The following is a 20749-nucleotide window of genomic DNA, read 5'->3' on the forward strand; positions in this document are numbered from 1 at the left end:
TTTACATGGCACAGCAGGAGTGGATTGTTTAATATCTATAACTCTGAACTTCCACAACCTTTTATGAGATATGCAGGTAAGTGTTGAGAAGCAGAAATTTTAAAAATAATTTCTACAGAATTTTTTGAAGACCCCTGGAGCAAACTGTTTGAATCTATTTCCCTTTTCCATAGTTTTTCTTTGTCTGTTTGAGCTGTGTTCTCATGGGTCAGAAAGATAGAGTTTCTAGTCCCATACCTTAAATTGCTTTATAATTGCCTTACTTTATAAGGGAGACATATCCTGGCTTGGTGAAGCCTGAAAATATTCAAAAGAAATTAATCTGAACCTATTAAAAGTAGGGGGAGTGGAGGAAACATGTTTTGGAAAATAGTTAGCTAGACTGGATAAACTCTATCAACATGGTATGATATCATGCATAAAAAAATAATGAGACCCAGACATTTGTTCTCAATAACATTTCAGTTTGGTGATGGGTCATAGAAAAAGAAGTTTGAGATGGAAAAATATGGCCCACATTTAAATTTAAAACCATTTAAAATGTATTGAATATGGTTTTGGTTTTGGAATTTCCACAGTAGAGTGGATGGGAGTTTTTCTAGATTTGAATGTGGCAAAGGCTGAATAACTTGTGGACTGTGTGACCTTGGGCAAACTTACTTAGAATCTCTGAGTGTCTATTTTCTCATGTGTTTTAAAAAAGGGCTATTAAAAAAAATAGTTTTAAGAGTCTCTTAACCTAGAGTCTAGATACTACCTAGAATGCACTTCTTAGTAAGACAGACAGTGTATATTTTCATGGTTTAAAATAGAATGGGAGGGGAAGATCAGATATGGCAGAAGTATCTGAAACAACTCACAATAATGATTCATTAAAATTAGAATAAAATATTTGCTTCTGGTATCATACTTTTTACTATGACTGTGATATAGCTTTTGCTTTTAGGTAACTTTTAAAGCTACTCTCGTCTGTCTTCATGTCTATGCAAACAAAACATTCAGAATTTTTTCTGGATGTGTATTCTGGGACCCTTGGACCCTTCAAATGTATTGTGCACCTTTACAAATCAGGGTTCTGTGAGCTCTGCAGAACAGTCTGGGGGAGAACAAGGGATGTTCAGGCTTCCTGCAGACCTTGCCTCCTTAATGGACATAAGGACAAAGGAAATGGCCTTTGCACTTCTTATATACTGACTTTGTTGATTAATATTGATTGTAGAATTGTATTTTTATTATCCCCCTGCTCAGTCAGTGTAAAGGTAATTATATAGTTTACTTTTCATGTACTCTGTGGAAACAGCGTATTATTTGTCTTTGACTGGTATTATATGAAATGTAACCCAGAAAATCAAAGTGCTGTTCAAATATTATTTTTCAACTTAATTAGATCTAAATATTTAAAAACTCAATTTCCTGTATTAAAATTATTCTTATAAATTATCAAAGTAATTATAATAATTTTCTCCCAAAATTATTTGTGTAAGAGGGCACATGTACAAATGAGCAATGATTGAATAAGTACATAGATGAAATAAATTAGTGTTATACAGTTGACAATTACATATGACTAAGGGGTGAAGGTCCATTTGGGTGTACAGTGGTGGGTGCCCAGTGTGTTCTATAGATAGGAACTGGCAGGAAATGACATTTTCTGTTCTACTATTGCATTAGTTTCTTGCAAATTTTTTTTAGCTATGATTAGCTCTTTGAAAAATCACACATCTTTACCATCTTTGAAAACAAGTTCTTTAAAATATAAGTATTTGAGTAAAAACTGAAACTTAAAAAAATTTCTTTGGTTTACAACAGCGTTTTGAGTTTACTTCAGTTTTTGTGGAGTCCAGTGTGTTTACACACTTAGATTTTGAACCCCTGTGACAGAGCAAGGAAAGCATTTTTATATGAAGAAAATGACTCACAGCTCATGTCCCCAGTTTTATGTAGCTAATAACTAGAAGAGCTAAAGGCAGACCAGGGTTCAGCAAGCAGAAAGAGAAATTTGACTACTGCTTATAAATCATATTAAACATAGTCATATTCATTAATTTATTGGAATAACCACCATTGTGGACTTTTTACTTTAATATCTGGCTTCTTTAGCTGAGCATTAGACATGTTAGATTCATCTACATGTATTACAATGATTCGGCATTCCCCCTTTCTAATGTAATTTCTTAGAATGAAATTTCTAATTTCTTGAGCCAGCTAAGAAATGCTGGTCTGTTAGGAGTACTCCAAAGAGGGTGAAATTCAGTTCAGATTTGTAACTGGTAATGAAAATTTTATGATAAAAGAATAGATGGGCTACAGAAATAGAATATTTTACTCACCTTTTGGAATTTATATATAGGAATTCCAATAGAAACAGACCCCTTTGTATTTTTTATAGTTAATCCACATATTAAATACTTTTATTCATTATTAATTGTCTGGTAAACATGTAAAGAAAAAAATTCAGCAATTTTTGTAGTATCTCATTAGGTTAGGTATTACTACAAATAGATTAATGTCAATAGATGCTGGTTTTACTAACTGTATAATGTATCTATTTTCTAAATTTGTTTTATTTAACAACTCTAAATTAGGTCATGTTTCTCTTAAAATAATTGATTAAATTTCTTAAAAGTTGAGTGACTTCTTCATTGGAACAAAATGCTAGAAATACTGATCAGAAACGCTAGTCTATAGAGTGTGTATTGTAAAATATTGTTCCTCAGTCATATTCAGAATCAGAAATAACTAAGCTAGTATAGCAGAGGAAGTCTTGGGATTCCTGGACGTCTATAAATTTAGTGTGAGTTAACAGTGGCAATTTCCCAAAGAGCTGGGCCTTTCACTTCTGTACATTTGGTATATGCAGTAGAAACCTGCTCTGTCTTCATTCCACATCTTCTGTATCCATTCATCTATCAGTGTTCACCTACGTTGCTTCTGTATCTTAGCTATTGAAAGTAATGTTGCATTGAACATAGGTATGCACATATCTTTTCAAATTAATATTTTGGGTTTTTTTTTGATAAATATCCAGAAGTTGAATCGCTGGGTCATATGGAAGCTCTATTTTTAATTATTTGAGTAATTTCTATACTGTTTTCCATAGTTGCTGCACCGGTTTACAACCCCACCAACAGTACATGAGGGTTCCCTTTTCTCCACATCCTTGCCAACACTTGTTTGTTGATTTATTGATGGCAGCCATTCTGACAGGTGTGAGATGATACCTCATTGTGGCTTTGATATGCATTTCTCTGATGGTTAGTGATGTTGAGCAGCTCTTCATATGTCCATTGGCAATCTGTATGTGCTCTGTAACAGCGTGATGAGATCCTGTTGGCTCAGTCCTCTTCATTGTGGCTTTGCCATTAGAGTCATTTTTCTTTCATTCTGCTTCTGTCCCTTTGAGTCCAGGCTGGCAGCATTCCTACTGGTATAAAATTGTCAAAAACTGTTTTGGTCTTCTGTGCCATTCATGGGTGCCCAAGCCATAAGACAAGAGGGTCTTCCGCACGTCTTTCCTGGATAACCATGTCTTCATACACCAGTATGACCATAAGTAATTACTTCTGCCATAACCCAATTTCCAAATAAGGTCACATTCTGATGTGCTGGAGGGTTAGCATTTTAACAGCCTTTTGCACTGGGACACATTCAACCCATAACACCCATGCAACAACCATATAACAACCTTAACAGCTGCATCAAGTGGCTACTAGGCTTACTTTGTCTTATTTTAAGGTATTTTTTCCTTTGTTCCTTCCTAATTATCATTTTAATTGTTATAAGTAGACTGAAAAGCAGAATAATTTTACACATTTCTGTATACCCTCAAAGCCTTTCTTACTAGAAATTTGCACATAAAAGCAATTAAAAAAATTAGTCATGCTGTGTGTCACAAAAAAATATATTAAAGTAATACTTTAGGCATTTGTTAAGTATTATCTTATTGTGGTTACATGAAATTTCTAATTCTACAATTCAAATCCAACACTATTTTCTGTCTTAGAAAGTTGCTGAATTAAAAAAACATTTATCTTTAAATTAGATTACTGGTCTTCGGTATAAATAATGGAGAGTGTGAATTTGACTTCCTGGGAGACAGAAACAAAATAATCATGATTCTGTGTAATACAGACCCATGATAATTCTCTTTAAATTTGAACTTAACATTTTTAATTAATATATATGTTCGTAAAAGGAACAGTAACAATAGCCATTCATATTGGTATTTTAATTTCATATAAAAAATAGTTTGCTTGAAAAGTATTACCTGTTAGTGGTTATTGCTTTTTGTACCAACATGTAGTCTCCGTTTCTTTATGTCCAAATGAGGCTATTAGTATCTTCCTTTCCTAGTATGCATTCTCTTAAATGATCTCATTTAATCTTTTTTTTTAAATATATTTTTATTAATTTCAGAGAGAGGAAGGGAGAGGGAAAGAGAGAGAGAAACATCAGTGATGAGAGTCACTGGTTGGCTGCCTCCTGCATGTGCCCTGACTGGGAATCGAACCGCGATCTCCTGGATCCTAGGTCGACACTCAACCGCTAAGCCACGCTTGGCCGGGCTCATTTAATCTTCATAGGGGTTTAGTTGAGTGTTATTTGTCAGTACTAACAAGAGTGAGTTTTCTCTGTGCTGCTGAAGTTTATTGCTTTTGACTCTGGCATCGTTCCTGCCATTATTTTGAGTATTTTTTACTTCACTTATAAATGTTTAAAATTGAAGATAATATTTTTGTACTTATAGTAAGTCAAGCAGTCAGCTGAGTGGTAGATCTTGTTGCATGTTTACAAAATTCAAGACTTCTGGGAGAGGGGAATGGAAAATTGAAATGTGTGACACAGAATTCTCTTATGCCAAAGAAACTTAGAGTATCTATATTGTCCACTCAATTTTTTTTTTCATGAAGCAAATATTAGTAACACTGTAAGAACACAATAAAGTTTCTGCTGATGAGTCTAAACTTCTCTTTTTTCCTTTAGTGGAAATACTGCATCTTAAACCACATATATTTACATTTCTCAGCATCCTCATTTCCCATATTCCTAAGCGAAGATAAGTATAGCAAAATGACCTAGAACTCTCTCTATACCTAATAATAGAAAGCAGTGCCATAGATTAATAGTACTGTATGCAGAGGAACATTTGGTACAATTTGCTTTCAGTGTTTAGGATGAATTTTCTTTGAATAGCAGACTGGTGAGCTGGAAGAATGTTTTGTGGTAGAAGCAGTAGTGCTGAGGTAAGGAAGCATATGGGGCATTTGGGCTCCAGTTACTATACTTCTTGGGTTGAAGAGGAATATTCACGTTGACTGGCAATGGGAGAGAAACCTGGAAATCATACTGGTGGAGTCAAATCTTTTTTTATTTTATTTTTAAAAACATATCTTTATTGATTTCAGAGAGAGGAAAGGAGAGGGAGAGAGAGAGAAAAAAAAACATCAATGATGAGATTGTCACTGATTGGCTGCCTAGCCCGCAACCCGGGCATGTGCCCTGACCAGGAATCGAACCCTGATCTCCTGGATCCTAGGTCAATGCTCAACTGCTGAGCCACACCCGGCCGGGCTGCAGTCAAATCTTGGAGCCCTTGGATGCCCAGCTCAGGAGTTGAGACTTAACTTTAAAAGGTGATTACACCTTATTGAACTCAGATATGAAAGATTACAAGATATTTGAGGGAGATTAAAGTGATAGTTGTAAAGGTGAATTGGTGCTAGAAGAGGCTGGAGGCAGGGAAATTAGCTTTGTGATGCTAGGATTCAATGTCTGACAGTGAAGCTGGAAGGATCCTGGTATAAGGAATTTGTACAGGAGACATTTTAGAGGAAGAATTAATGATAGTTGATGACAGACTGGATTTCTAGGGGTAGAGGAGAAGGATGGAAAAGGAAATGTTTATGAATGTAGGAGATTGGAAGAATTGCCTTATTATTGATAACAGAATATTTGTTTGCAGTAGAAGTTGGTTTAAGGCATGTTGAGTGTTTTCTGAACTTTAAAATCATAATGCCTGTCAACATTTGAATTCTATGGAAGGAAACTTTGGACTGGACATTATTAAAACTAATTAATTTGCATGGAGATGATAATTATATAACCAAAATATCAAGAGACATAGTTTCAAAGCTGTTGTTGAGTCAACCAGTCTGTTGCCCAGTGTTTTAGGGATTGTCAAGTTATGTTAGTTATACCTTTGACACAGTTCTGCACCACTATCTGAATAATATCTCTTCTATTGGATGAAGTTAGGGCTAGATGCAATTTAAACTGTATAAAGTCTTTATAAGAAACTTGTTTTATGAGATATGACTGCTAGGTAAGTATGTATTCATGAGAATCAAAGTTCTAGTGGATTCAAAATAATCTTTTCTTTGAACTCACTTTAATACTGTTTTTCCTAGTAAATATATTTGTAGCAGTGATGGTGGGTGTTTTATGTGATATAGAAGAGACTGTTCTTTTGCTTCTAATTGTTTGTGAGAGTATGTTTGTTAGATATAATGTGATTAAAAATTATATTGAAGAACATTTATCTCAACCCATTGGTTTAATTATTCTAATCACATTCATTGGCTTCTTTTGTTTGGGAACCTAGGTTTTCAGCTTTACAGACCTCTCAGCATTCAGCTCACTGATACATCCTTGTGGTGGGAGGGTGGCTAATCCTTCTACTGCAGGCATGCTTTTGAATATGTGTTCTTTCCTTTTAGTTGTTCCCTATCAACTTTGCCATGCCTTTGAACATTTTACCATTTATAAATGTGAATATGCAGGTTCTCTCCTCCATTCAGAAGAAATTGAATTTATCCCTCACTGAACCTTTGAAAGTGTAAAACATCCTCAATTTTGTGGTGATTAAATATTCATGTGTGTTACATTTAAAGTAAGACTCAGTGTGACTTTATGTAGCTAGTGAAATGTTTAAAGCACAGCAACCCCTTTGTGTTTCAGTGCACCTGCAGGAAAGACATGGTGAAGATTTCAATGGATATCTTTGTGAAGAAATTTCAGCCAGACAGATACCAGCTTTGGAAACAAGGAAAGGATATATACACCATTGATCACACAAAGCCTACTCCGGAATCCACCCCTGAAGTAAAAGCATGGCTGCAGCGGAGGAGGAAAACAAGAGCATCCAGGAGGTAACGATCCCCCCCCCAATCCCACTTGTACTTGTGCAATTAAAATGGATCATGACGTGATATTCTCAAACACTATTTGCTTTGCTAAAAATTTATTCCTCTTAAGCTTATGCACTGTCTTACTGAAAATTGAGGCAAAATGTTTTTAATTCTTGAAAAGTGTAACACATAGAGTGTAGGAATAGTTGTATTTTGTGTTTGAGAATTTTCCTGAGGCTGTTACACGTGGCAAGTAGAACAATACTAGAACTTCTTGGGCCCTTACACTGACTATTTTGAAGTTGAATTGGTGCTCTCTATTGATCTCCATATTGTTATTGACTGTAATAACTTATTTCCAACTTTTTCATTTTGCTAGTGATTTTCCTTCTGACTTCACTAGTTTTCTTCATTTGATATTAATTTTCTCATCGGATGCCTATATTTTGCTACATTTTATACACTTGCTTTTATTCTTTTACAAGACTTAAAGCAGAGCGTGTGGTGTTTCTGTAACATGGTTGTCCCTGTGAACTTTATTCTGCATTCCGTTTTTGTGACCAGGACCATTTCAGAAGCTTTCACACCTGTCACGGGCATCTCGCTATGTTAAAACCCTTTGAATAGGGTATGTGTTATGTTGCTCAGCTTCTCAGGCAATCCTTTTAGGCTCTTTGTTTTCCAGGGTTATATTACATTTTTACTCTTCAATATTACTCCTCATTTTTCTTTCAGATTGTAAAAGTAATATTTGTGTATTGGAGAAAATTTGTAAAATAAGGAAAAGAATAATGAAGGAATCCCAATTCACTCATACCCTCACAATCCAGGGATAACCAATGTTAACATTTTGTATATATCCTTTACATAGATATTGATTATGTATCATATAATATTATATACCTTTCTAAAATTGGGGCCATGCACTATTAACAATTTGATTGCCAGTTTTGTGCGTGTTTTTAATGTAATCAAATGATTTGCTACAACATGATTTTAGTGACTTCATGATTTTAAATTATCCCCTGTATTTGGACCTGTAGCTTGTTTCCAGTTTGTTTGTTTTTTTTTTTGCTATTAACTAAAATAACACTAATTTAAAAGCTTGGCCCACACTTTTGATGCTTACTTTCTGATTCTCTTTTTCCCCCTGACATTTATTTTCTTTTATTTTAGAATGGTAGTGAGCGGAGGAACCTTAAGAACATGGAGTCAAACTTCCACATTTTATGAGAGAAATACTTGAGGCACAGAATTAGTAGCAGGACTCAAACTGAAGCGTTCTTATTTCACCTTATAGTTTATAGCAGTGATTTCCAAACTGTTACTTTTCAAATCAGTTTAGTAGATTAGGAACAACATTTTTAAGTTAGGAAGTAAAACAGAATACCAAGTATCATAGTCCTTCCTGTGTGGGAAGGGTAAATATTAATTCATGACATGTGCGTATGTGTGTGTTGTGTCATCATCTAGAATGTATAACTAACTTACTATGTATTTCACTTAAAAAAAATATGGGAAACACAGATTTAGAGAGTCAATGTCTTTGATAAATGTGTTAATTTGCATGACCAAAAAGCTAAGTGTGGAACTGAGCAGTGGTTAGTCTTGAACTCAGAAGAAACACCAATAGATCATGTTGAGAATTGTTCTTTAATGGACAGAAAACACAATTCTTTAATTAGGTATATGATCTGGTCTCCTAGTTACTAACCACAGTGGCCCTTTTGAGTTGACAGAGAACATAGATCCATGACATTGAACAGATTTGAAATGCCTCTCAGTAGGTTAAAATAATCAGTGTACTTTGCTCACCCAGTTAGAAAGCCTAATGTTAAGGGGCTTGTTGATTATGCTTAGCTTTGTGTCTTGATCATAGTTCTCTGACTCCCTTAAGGAATACTCTGTGTAGGGAAATCTGATGAAGGGAATGATTCATTGAAGTCTCAGAGATGTCAGCCATCTAACTTTACATGTACTGTGCTGTTAGTAATGTGAAGATTTTCTACATAGGCCAGTACATGGGTTCTCAATAAACGTGATAATGGTGATGCTGATGCTAGTACTGTTATTACGGGCATCTGCCAAAGCTAATTTACATATGTTATCTGTGGCTACCCCCTTATCTCAGATCTCTGCCCTCCCTGACTTCCTACAGTGCTTTGTGATGTGTATGTGTATGTATTTTGGGGCACTGAAATACATGTTGCTTTTATTTGAATTGTAATTTTTCTTAAGTGGAAGTGTTAGAAATGTGTCATATACAAAAGGCATCTATGACAAACCTATCAAGAGACTTGCTAGAAAATTCTAAAAGAGGAAAAAATAAAAATGGTTTCCATTCTGAAAATAAGTTGATATAAGATGTTAAATATATACAGTTGACCTTCCTTCCTTAGTTCCTTTAGGTAATGATGATGTTGCATTTAATTTTAATGATTTTAATAAATACTTCAGAATTGTACAAAATTTATGGAAACATGGTCTCGTGTTCACCTTGGAATGTAAACCTACTGAGATTTTAGCAACAGCTTTATAGGCTCTCCTCATTTCCTTTTTCTGTTTCTCAATATCTAAATAATATTTGACTTATTGATTTGATTTCTCCTGCATGTTATCATTTTTCACTTTATTTTTATTTTCAGACTTCTTTTAATATTGTTTTAAGATTTTAGAAAGACTTTTCCGTAATAACATTTAATAATCAATTGTTTTAATATTTTTACAATTGTTTACAATTGTTTTAATTTTTATTTTTAGTAAATTGTTATTAAAACTCTTAAGATTTCAGTGTTAAAATTAATCTTTTAATTGTGAAGATTATTTTTGCACAATAATTGTAAAACTATCAATTTTTTTTTTCTTTCCGTAAGTGGAAATAACATTTGCATTGTATGTGTTTTATCCTGTTTGTTGCAAACATTCTCTGCTCTGACCACAGATTCCCTTGTTAATAGCTTCCAGTGCACTAGTTCAAACTCTAAGAGGCCTAAGAATGAGGAGGAGGAGGAGGAAGTGTCTGCTGCAGTGGATGGGGCAGAGGGCCCTACCCCTGACCCAGACCCAGAAGACCACAAGGTCAGTGAGAAGCCAGAAGGAGCAGTAAAGCTGGGGAACACAGAAGCACCTTCAGAGGAAGAGGTCTCTGCTAGCAGGATGCAGCTGGATCAGAATTCATCAGATAATACTGGACTCTCAGGTGAGAAACTGGCTGATAACACATATAACTAGTAGATGGTTGATGATCTGATGCCTTTGATCTATGTTCCCCAGAACAGATATCTTACTTTTCCACATAGCTTAACCAATAAGCCACCTAGAGTTATGGGGTAATTCAGTCAGGAGGCCAAGGGAGTGTTATAAAGGTCAAGAGCACCATTGCTCCGTGGAGTGGAATTGTGAGACAAACAGCCAGTGGAGTCTGTGTGGTTTAATAATAAAGAAGATTCTAAAATGAAAAAAAAAATTTTTTTTGTGCAACTCAATTTATAGTACATTTTCAGAAAGCTTCTCTTGAGTTCACATGGAACAGAGAAAACCAATTATAGGTAGTTCTTTGCAGATTCTTAGCTCTTGACTTAATTTTAAGAACAAAATAAAGAATGAAGTTTTAAAAAAGAACAACGAAAATTATTCAGTGTTGGGAAATGGTATGTATAGTCCCCTGGCTGTCCCTCTGTACTAAAGCCATCTGTAATTCCCAAGTACTTAGCTTTTCCCCCCTTTTGTAGCACATATCTCTGAAACTGCTTTAATGCTTTGCCTCTTTCCTATAGGTTGGGGCATTTGTCCTTTTACTAATTGAGCTTATTGGTAATTCCTGTCTTCTCAGACCCCTCAACGAGTCCATCCTTCAGTCGTGGTATTCTCTCCAATCCAGCCATGTCCCCTCCTCTCCCGCTTCCTCCTCCTTCAAAGCACCATTATCTCCTGCCTGGGCTGCTGCAGAAATTGCTTCCTTCCTGTTTTGCCAGTGTCCAGTCTAGACACCTGCTGGTTAGTTCTCTATATGGCAGTGATAGTGATCTTTGAAAATGACGTAGCTTAGGTCTTGTCCCCACTTTTTTCTTTCTTTATTCCTATTCCACTTACCATGTAAGAAAAAGTTTGTATCATAGTCCTAATTAATCTGATCTTCAGCTGTTTCTCCATGCTCATTACCTTTTGCTCTTGAAATATCTTTGTTAATACAGTTTAAATCATAGACTTTCTTTAGTGAGTTTATACTTTAGTAGAGAGCTTGGACAAATATAGTTACAATGCAGTATGGTAAGTGCCATGTTAGAGATGGCATAGAATGTTGCTGGTATACCAGGGAAAGACCAGAATCAGACAGGAGGCTGGACTGGCAATGTTTCTTAGAGTAGGTGATATCTGAATTGACTTGAGATGAATGGATAGAAGATGGGAAAGTAGAGGAGGAAGAGAAGAGAACAGTAGCAAGCAATGCAGAGAAGACATTTATGCAGTGCATATGGCTATTTCCTTATAGTTCCTCACCATAGTTTAATTAACCACTTTATGAATTACTGGGTAGTTTAGGCCAAGGGCACTCAGTTTTATTAGTACTGTTGCTATATATTTCCTTTCGTTTTGACCTCCAGGTTTTGTGACCTGGAAGAACACTTAAGTAGAAGATGTGGCTAGGTTCAGCATTAGAGCTAGTATGTGACAGGTAAAATGATGCTTGTGTGTGTGTATGTGTGTGTATGTGGGTGTTGTGTGTGTGTAAGGGAGGGAGAAGGGTGAATGGAGATGGCAGTGGAAGAAAAGTGCTTATGATATGCTTCTCCTTTTATTTGCTGTCACTGTATGATTCAGGATTAGTATAGGAAATACTTTTTACTGGATCTGCACAGCCTTACACGTTCTCTTTACCTACATCCTCTGAACTGGAATGTTTCATCAAAAGCATCTCTTAGCATCAAATATTGGAATATAATTCTTATTTTTAGAAGTATTTCAAATTGCTGTTGCTCTGGATAATTATTGTTGTTGCCCTGGCTTTTGACATTTGTCTGTAGTAGAACCTCTTTTTAATCCCTTCTTTGGCCAAACTCCAAGGTCTCACCTTAACAACTACGAAGGCTGCATGTTGCTACAGTGATCTTTTCCACCCATGTCTGTGGAAGTTTAGAGGGGCAAGTTGGAACATAGAAATTTACTTGAGAATAGTTTAACAATTGTACTCATTAATAACACAGTGAAAGATTTATTAAGTTTTTTGTTTCACTCCTCAGGAAATAGCTGCTTAAGTACATCTGTAATGGAGGAAATAAAAACTAAGGATGATCAAGCCAATGCCACAATTCCATCTTCAAATCCCAGTGAGGCGGATGGTTCCATATCCAGTGGCCATGTGACCTCCGAGGAATCAGACCCACCCAAACTTCTGTGGCCAAAGTCTCCTGAATCGTGCTCCTCAGTGGCAGAAAGTAACAGTGTGTTGACAGAGGGAGAAGAGAGTGATGTGGAAAGCCGTGGGAGTGGCCTTGAACCTGGGGAAGTCCCAGCGGTCCCCAGTGGAGAGAGAAATGGGTTCAAAGTCCTCAGTGTATGTGGCAATGTCTGTTTTTACTATATTTATTATGTGGTAAGAGGACTTTCTGAAAACCATGCTATGCATCAAAGCCTTGCTGTAAGGTAGAAATAACATTTCACAATTTATGGGTCTTAATCATATTTTCTTCGATGATTGGAAGATAAGCCTTTTTGAGCTCTGGCTCACATGGTGATAATTCAGAGAGCGTGGAACTTTTGGCCACATGCTGGAGCTTAATTTTATTTTTAAATTATTCTAAAATTAAACTCCTTATTTTGAGGTAACTATAGATTCATATGCAGTTGTAAGAAATAGTACAGAAAGCTCCTGTGTACCCAATTTCCCCCAATAGTAACTTCTTAGAAAACTGTAGTAGGGTATCACAACAATATGACGTTGATACAGTCAATATACAGAGTGGTTCTATTACCTGCAATGTTAACCAGACTGGAGATGATTTACCTTTAGGTCTTTGATCTCCTCTTGCCAGAAGTTAATACCTGTGAGTCCCAGGCTTCCCATAGCCTCTATTTTCACATTAGAGCTCCCCTGGTCACGCTTTCCCCTGACACTTTCCTCATGTACTCTGATTCTAGGACCAGTCTGACCTTTCTGGCCCTACCCACTACCAGAAATAGGCAATTTGCTTCTTAGAAAATTCAAGACCCCATTGATTACCAAGCTTCCCATTCTGTCTGTTTTCGCAGGGCCTCCCTGTTTCTCATATGCTCTCGTGTGATGTTAATATCATGCTTTCAGCATAAACTGTGAAGACTGTGAGTGGATCAGGCAATCACACACTCTGATTATGTATAGTGATTGTTAGAATTAATTAACTTCTTTTGACCTATACAACTCCATGAAGGAATTCAAGTGGATGAGTAAGGAGAGTCTCAATTGTTGGAGCTGATAAGTTGAGTAGGCCCTTGAATATACCAATTTCTTGGTTCCTCCTGTTCATTTCAGCTCACCACAGCCTTTTTCATATCTTTGAGTAGCAAGGGAGATTAGATAAGGAAATCCACTTGGAATATTTTGTTTACAAGTAGTTTTAAAATGTCAAATAATATGTAGATAATTTTCTTATTTGACCTAATAACCTTTATCATTTTGTGTATGATTGTATATTCTTTTTAAAAAGAATATGTTTTTATTGATTTTAGAGAGAGAGGAAGAGGGGAGGGAGAGAGAGAGAGAGAGAGACAGACAGACATTGATGTGAGAAAGAAACATGGTTTGGTTGCCTTCCATACACACCCTGCCTTGGGATCGAACTGGAAACCTAGGTATGTGCCCTGATGGGGAATTGAACTGGCAACTCCTCAATGCATGAGATGATGCTCAGCCAACTGAGCCACACCAGACAGGGCAGTGATTGTATATCCTATCAAACCGTAAAATATTTATCAATAACATATGAGCAGTAGAAAAATACGGTCTAATTTATTTGAAAAGTCTAAAGGAAGTTTGAAAATAGTATTCACATATTGGTACACAAATTTTATAATTAAATGCCACATAGAGATGAATTGTAGCTGAACAGATATCGGGATTCTGCAATGGTGAGTAAGTCAAGCAGTTGTTTCACTTCTATTTAGTCACATATTTAAACTAGGGTGAAACGGAAAGTAACTTTCCCAGTTCCTTGCTTACCCTCAGCCTTTAACCCTTGTCTTTATCATTTCACTGAGCAGAGGCTGCCTGCACAAGAAAGCAAATGGTGCTCTGGGTGACTTGGTTTGCTCTTCTTAGAAACATCTAAGTGTTTCTCTTTTCTTACACATGGTTTCAGACAGTCCCTCTAATTAATACAGACCCATTTCATTTTTTTGTAGTTTTGAGCAGTGTTTTTTCTTCTTAAGTGTAATATTCTGTATATTCTGGTAGCAATTAGCTTTAGTCAGTCTTCTCAAAAAATACTGTTATTTTTTTAACATTGTCTGTCTCTCTGTCTATAACTGGGCTCCATGCTCTCCCTGGAATATATCAGATATGTTAACACTTTACATGTTATTCCTGCTGACCAATGTACTCCTTCCCCAGAGACCGAAATGTATCACTCCCTCATTGCACTCAAGGTTTCACTCAGTTGTCTTCTCATCAGACATACCATCTCTGATGACCTCTCTGAAATAGCCCCTCCCCATCTCTTTCCATTCCTTTGTACTACTTTATTTCTTTTCTGTGTATTTGCTTAATAGTACCTGATAAATATTTACTTTTTACTTGTTTATTGTCTGTGCTTTTCCCCCTCTATAAGGCACACTCTTTGAGAGCAGGGACCTGGTATAATTTTTACTGCTGTAACTCAGCTTTTAGAACAGTGTGGCCTAACAGTAAGGGCTTAATAAATATTTCTTATTGTTGGCTTAGTTATAATTCCCCAAACTACAGATAAATCTCATCCTGTTTTACTTTTTCCTTCTCCTAGCTTTGATTAGAAGGTTCTCACATGTTTTTTCAGCAAATCCTGTTTTGTGTCAGATGCTAGCGCAGTTTCTCCCCTTCTGGCCACTGCTTTATCAGCTAATGGGAAAATTTATGATTCCTTTCTTTGCCAGTGAACCATTGATGTAAATCTACTAATTTCAAACTTTCTCTCTGGGAATCTCCCCACCCTTTTTTTTGGATCAAGTGGACAAGAAAGCTTGTAATTAGGTTCTGTCTGGAAGATGTCAGGGTACACATGGCGTTTTTTTCTCTACCCTTGAAAGGAAAATGTAGTTTAGAGAACCCAGGACAAAAGATTTTCTATAAAATTTAAGTGATTTCAAGATGACAGTAATTTATCATATTGAAAAAAAACCACACTTTTGATGTCTTGTTTAATCCTCAGAGAAGTGATAATTCATTTCTGAATGAAAGGAAGTGCATGGGCTCATTTTGGCAGTGTGGTTTTCTTTGTGGATAGAAGGCAAAATAACCTGCTAAATATTGTCACATGACCAGCATGGCTGTGACCAATTGCCATAGTGTCCTATACTGTTATGAACCTATAACCCTAAATTTAAATTAGTTTTAAAGAACTTTTGAAAACTTGCTAACTGCTGAGTTTATTGTAGGCTTGATAAACCTACCCTGCACTGCAGTATACAGACAGCATTTTAATACGATGTGGAAGGATAGTTAATCGACCTCTTGAAAAAATAACTAATAGAAATAGAATGGATTCCTATTTCTTTTGACTTAATGGTTTAAATTCCTTCCTTCCTTCCTTCCTTCCTTCCTTCCTTCCTTCCTTCCTTCCTTCCTTCCTTCCTTCCTTCCTTCCTTCCTTCCTTCCTTCCTTCCTCCCTCCCTCCCTCCCTCCCTCCCTCCCTCCCTCCCCCTTCCCTTTCTCTCTCCCTCCCTCCTTCTGTTTGTTCATTCTCACCTGAGGATTTTTTTCTTTCTTTCTTTCTTTTTTTTTTTTAGAAGAGTGGAAAGGAGGGAGAGAGACACAGAGAGAGGAACATCAATTGGTTGCTTTCCACATGTACCCAGACCAGGGCCAAGGATTGAGCCTGCGACTGAGGTACATGCCCTTGACCAGAATCGAACTCGTGACCCTTTAGTCTGAGGGCCGACACTAACCACTGAGCAAAACCAGCTGGGGCTTAAATTTCTTTTAAAAAGGGCTAATTTCCTAGGAGGTAAACAACAACAACAGCAGCAACAACAAAAAACAACCTAAAACTACATGAGTTCTTTATAATTAAATTGTCATAAATCATTGTGAACTGTAGTGTTTTGTTTAAAACAAGTTTTTAACTGTAGTGTTTCTTCCGCATTTTTGTTCTGTAATCAGAGAATAGAGGGAGAAGCCCAAACAGCTAAAAGTTGGCGCCATCCACTCAGCAAGCCTCCAGCAAGATCCCCAATGACTCTGGTGAAACAGCAAGCAACCAGTGATGAAGGTAGGCTTGTGGTATTGTAGTGTTTTCCTGTGTGTGTATACAGTACTCAGTATTTATTCTGGCACTTGTAACAAACTTTTCTTAAAAAATTGCTTGGTAGAGAGGTCATTTGACCACGTTGCAAATGTATACCATAAGGAGATCAGAGGTAATAAACAATTTTCAGGCAAAGGAAATTTGGATTTCAGGGATAAATACTTGCTTCACATAATCTAGCCATGTTCCTAGTAAAAGTCTTCATTTTTACTTATATGATGGGATAAAATTGGTTATTTTTGACATTCTTCTTAAGATACTCCAGAAGAAGTTGAGAATTACTTCTTTGCAGGTGTTGATACTGGAATTAACATGCATTGTCTTTCTTTTAACTGGTATCCTTTAATTAACATCTTGAGTAAGAAACTATGTGCAATATTTCCATATCCTTTTATACCTAGTCTGTGGCAGGAGGAGGGTGATAGCTGAGCTCTCAAGAAAGGGAACTCCAGAGGGGATTCAGAGAGAAATGACATCCATATTGGAAGAGGGGAGCTAATGCTGTGACTCTTTGGGGGAAATACACAGGGACTAGAGTGGATATAGGGAAATCAGAGCTAAGACTTCATAGGTCCCTCAGGCACACAAATCTGGACTCTTATAAGCCTGTACCCTTAGTTTAGGATGTACTGGGGGGAAACAAAAAGCCACAGCTGACCACAGGCACAGGCAGAGGACAAGAGGACTTGATGTCTGGGTTTGGGATTGTGTGAGGAAAGGTGATAGGATAAGAAGAGAAAGTCACCCTAATATTTCTTAACTGTAGGCCTGCTATCAAATTTATACTTTCTTACTCTAGTCAGAAATTTCAAGTAAAAGTGGATACTACTTGCTAAAGCCCCCAGGGTATCTAGCAGAAGCAACTGCAAAATCTTTTGAACCCTCTTTAAAGAGGAATCTGGTTGACTATGGACAGTAGACTCTGACCAGAGTCCTGGCTTTGACCCTTATAAGTTTTTTGACTTTGGACAAGTCTCTCTGGCTTCAGTTTCCTTCCTCTTGTGTCAAATATGAGGACTGGTCATACATTATCAGGGTTCCTAATGAACAGGTTCATGAATGGATTTTTGGCATTTCAACTATCCTGAAATAACATAGGGTGATACATTGAGCTCATCACCATTGGACCAAATTTTTGTTACTCTTCAACTATAATTTTACGATTTCTAGAATAATTACAAAGAAAGATTGAAAGACGCAGGTACACATCTGTACTACGTTCACTGAGTGCAGAGGTAGGTGATCCACCTGCAAGTTTGAAAATTGGCAAGATTCTAATTAAAGCCCTGGTTATGGTTCTAATTTTCTCTAATCTGAACTGTCTGGATAACTTTTTATAATTCATCAATTCAGCAAGTACTGTACTGTAATGAGCTGTTAAGCATCTTTTTGAAATTAAAGACAGCTTAGACCCTGATCCCTATCTCTGTAATGTCTGTATCCTTGAGGGTTTGATTAGGAGAGTATTTCAGGCAGTGTAACAGCAATTTAGTTTTTGGACAGTCTGTCTTTATTAATATTATAATTCATTTAGTAATGGATTAAATATTTAAATACAGAGATGGAAGAGATGGAAATTGCTGCTTTAATTAGAGATTATTCTTGGTATTTGACCTATTTTACCTAGGTTTTCAGTTATTTTAAAGAATAAGATGTATACATTTAAGGAAAATTTCAGGCACTCAAGTCTGACACAATTTGATCACTTTCCCAAATGGTTTTCTGTTTCACACTCCTTTCATTAAAGCGCTCATGTTTATTATTCAGTTGAATACTAAACCAGTCCTAAGCATATTTTCCCACGACTAGAACTACCTACTTTGTTGGAGATTTTTGTTTCTTCTGGGATTGCGTGGTATTTTCTGAAATTTGCCATATCAATAGTCACTGTAAGTGCTACTTCTGGTGCCCAAGCTGGCTCTTGGGCACTTTGCAGATACCCCTCAAAGGGATATTGTTTAGAAATGGCTGTTTCACTTTACCTTTGGTTGATAGATGTTTTGGGGATGATTATGCCTTTGTGTCCCTGGCATGCTATAATTCCTTTTCTAAGAGTATTGGTATAGATTTGTTGGTCATTTTATTTCTTTTACTTCAAGGATTTATATTAAGTGGATATATTGACCAAATGGAATAATGTCTTTTATTGATTCAAACTTTACAAATGTTATTTTAAGTATTAAATTAAAGAAAAATTTCATTTTAAATATTAAAAGCACCCATTTATTTGTGTCGCCGGATGGTAATGGGCACATGACCCTCTGTTTATGGAGGGAACCTGAGACCTGCCTTCTAGTCTCTCCTTGTCTGTTAATGGCTATGTGGCCTTGGAGAACTAAGTCATGGAATCTCTAAGGCTCATCATATGTTTACTTATCTGTATGGTGAAATGGTTGGATTATTAGTGATCCCAAAGTTTCATTCAGACTCTAAAGGTCTTTGATTCTATGAAATATAATAGGAGAGGATAGTATGTAGTTCCCTTGCCCCATCTAGCCTCTCATTGAAAAGCAAAATAGTGAAGTGTAGGAACATCCCTCATCAGCAGTGTTTCCCTTCTGTAAAAACTTTTCTCTGCCAATTTTGAAGAACAAATGCTGTTTTGTGACTGTTTAATGTCATGCTCCAAATGTTATTAATTTTTATATAATTATCTCTTTGTTCTATCAATTCTTATTAGCTTGAGCTAATATTGTACTTTCAAAATGAGCACAGTTATATTTTCTGTTTGTTTAAGCAATAAAACAGCAACTTCAGCAGATTACTGAGTAGATTCGCTTGGAATGTTTGTTGATAGGTCACAGTGAATGTTTTCCTGCATTATGTGGACATAAAACATTAGATGATGTTGGCACTCAAATGTAATGGATATTTTATCTAGTACTCAGCCATGTAATAATAGTTGGGCATTCTCAGTTTAGCTTATTTCTCTGCCTGTGAATTCCATTGGGAACCCCAGTGGCATTGACTTTTACTGTAATGTGGGGAATAAAAATTAAAAACATTTTTCTTATTATGCTAGTGGCTTCATAAAGGTTTGAATTAGAGGAAAGAATGTTAGCTTTTTAACTTATATGGTTGCTTTCTGTACTTTTCACAGTCAGTCTTGAAACTTTTCTAAATATGGTTGGCATAAAGCCTTAGGTGTCTGAAAGTGCTGAAAACATTGGGACTGTAAAATGATAGTTAAGACCTTGATCGTTTTGAATTCATGTGTGCATTGTTGCTCTTAACGTCTTGAAGAAAACAACTGAGGAACAGGAACAGCTTTTGATACTATAATTGTGTGGTTCATTCTATTCTTGAGAAAAATAAATTACTGTATTAGGTTGAAATGTATGAAATTGGTAATGTTTACTTTTTTTATCTACAAAAACTGTAATTTCGTACAATTTAACTCAAATTTATTACTTTACATTTCATCATACTTGTACACAATTCCTTTTCCCTGGAGACAAAGGTATCTTAGCCCTACAGGCCATTAAATTATCCATTATTTTGTACCACATTTTCTCCATTTCTATTTCCACCTTTTGTTTGGTTGTGGAACTAACTATGAAGATCAAGAATAAGTATGCAAAGTTTGCTAAGGTTATGTAGATTATAAATTTTATTTTATGATTTCCTAATGGCCTTCATTTTCTATATTGAAAACTTAGTCCTGGGCTGGCAGTGTTCTGCAGGCTGACATTTGGGGACCACTGTCATGAATTTCAGGAACTTTTCACTGCTTGGGCAGTGGGTGCGTGAGTTAAGTGCCATTGGTAGGCTCCCAGATAGTAAATGGTTGGAAAGTGGCTCATTTTATCATCATTTTAATTGTATAAAGTGTTGTTTTATTCCTTTTCTCTTTTTGGGAGGTCTTAGGATCCCAGTTTTTGGGAAATGATGACATGACTATTTTTTTAATATGTATCAAAAGGACTTCTAAATTCTACACTGATTGTCCATTATTTTACTGTGCATGTTTGGTTTTGGGGAAACATTTTCACGATTCAAAAGTGCAGGAATTTTTGTTGTGCTAATAAAAGAAAATAGAAACTTAAGGAGAAAAGGTTTGCAATAGTATATAAACATGTTTGAATATTATTCAAATATTTCCATAGTTGTTAAGGTATTTTCTTGAGGAAATATACTTTATAATGCCT

At 36.1% G+C, this 20749-nt stretch overlaps 1 protein-coding gene across 2 annotated transcripts in view; it reads left to right on the plus strand.

The window, feature by feature from the left end:
• KDM4C (lysine demethylase 4C) overlaps positions 1-20749 on the plus strand; it is a 306318-nt gene that overhangs the window by 149208 nt on the left and 136361 nt on the right. For both annotated transcript variants that reach the window (XM_081151625.1, XM_081151626.1), the window contains 4 exons: positions 6958-7148; positions 10085-10326; positions 12368-12681; positions 16457-16565. In XM_081151625.1, the coding sequence (XP_081007751.1) occupies positions 6958-7148; positions 10085-10326; positions 12368-12681; positions 16457-16565 (856 nt within the window). The remainder of the gene's footprint in view (positions 1-6957; positions 7149-10084; positions 10327-12367; positions 12682-16456; positions 16566-20749) is intronic.

The sequence above is a fragment of the Miniopterus schreibersii genome (genome assembly GCF_964146895.1).
Source record: "Miniopterus schreibersii genome assembly, chromosome: 11".
Taxonomy (NCBI): Eukaryota; Metazoa; Chordata; class Mammalia; order Chiroptera; family Miniopteridae; genus Miniopterus; species Miniopterus schreibersii.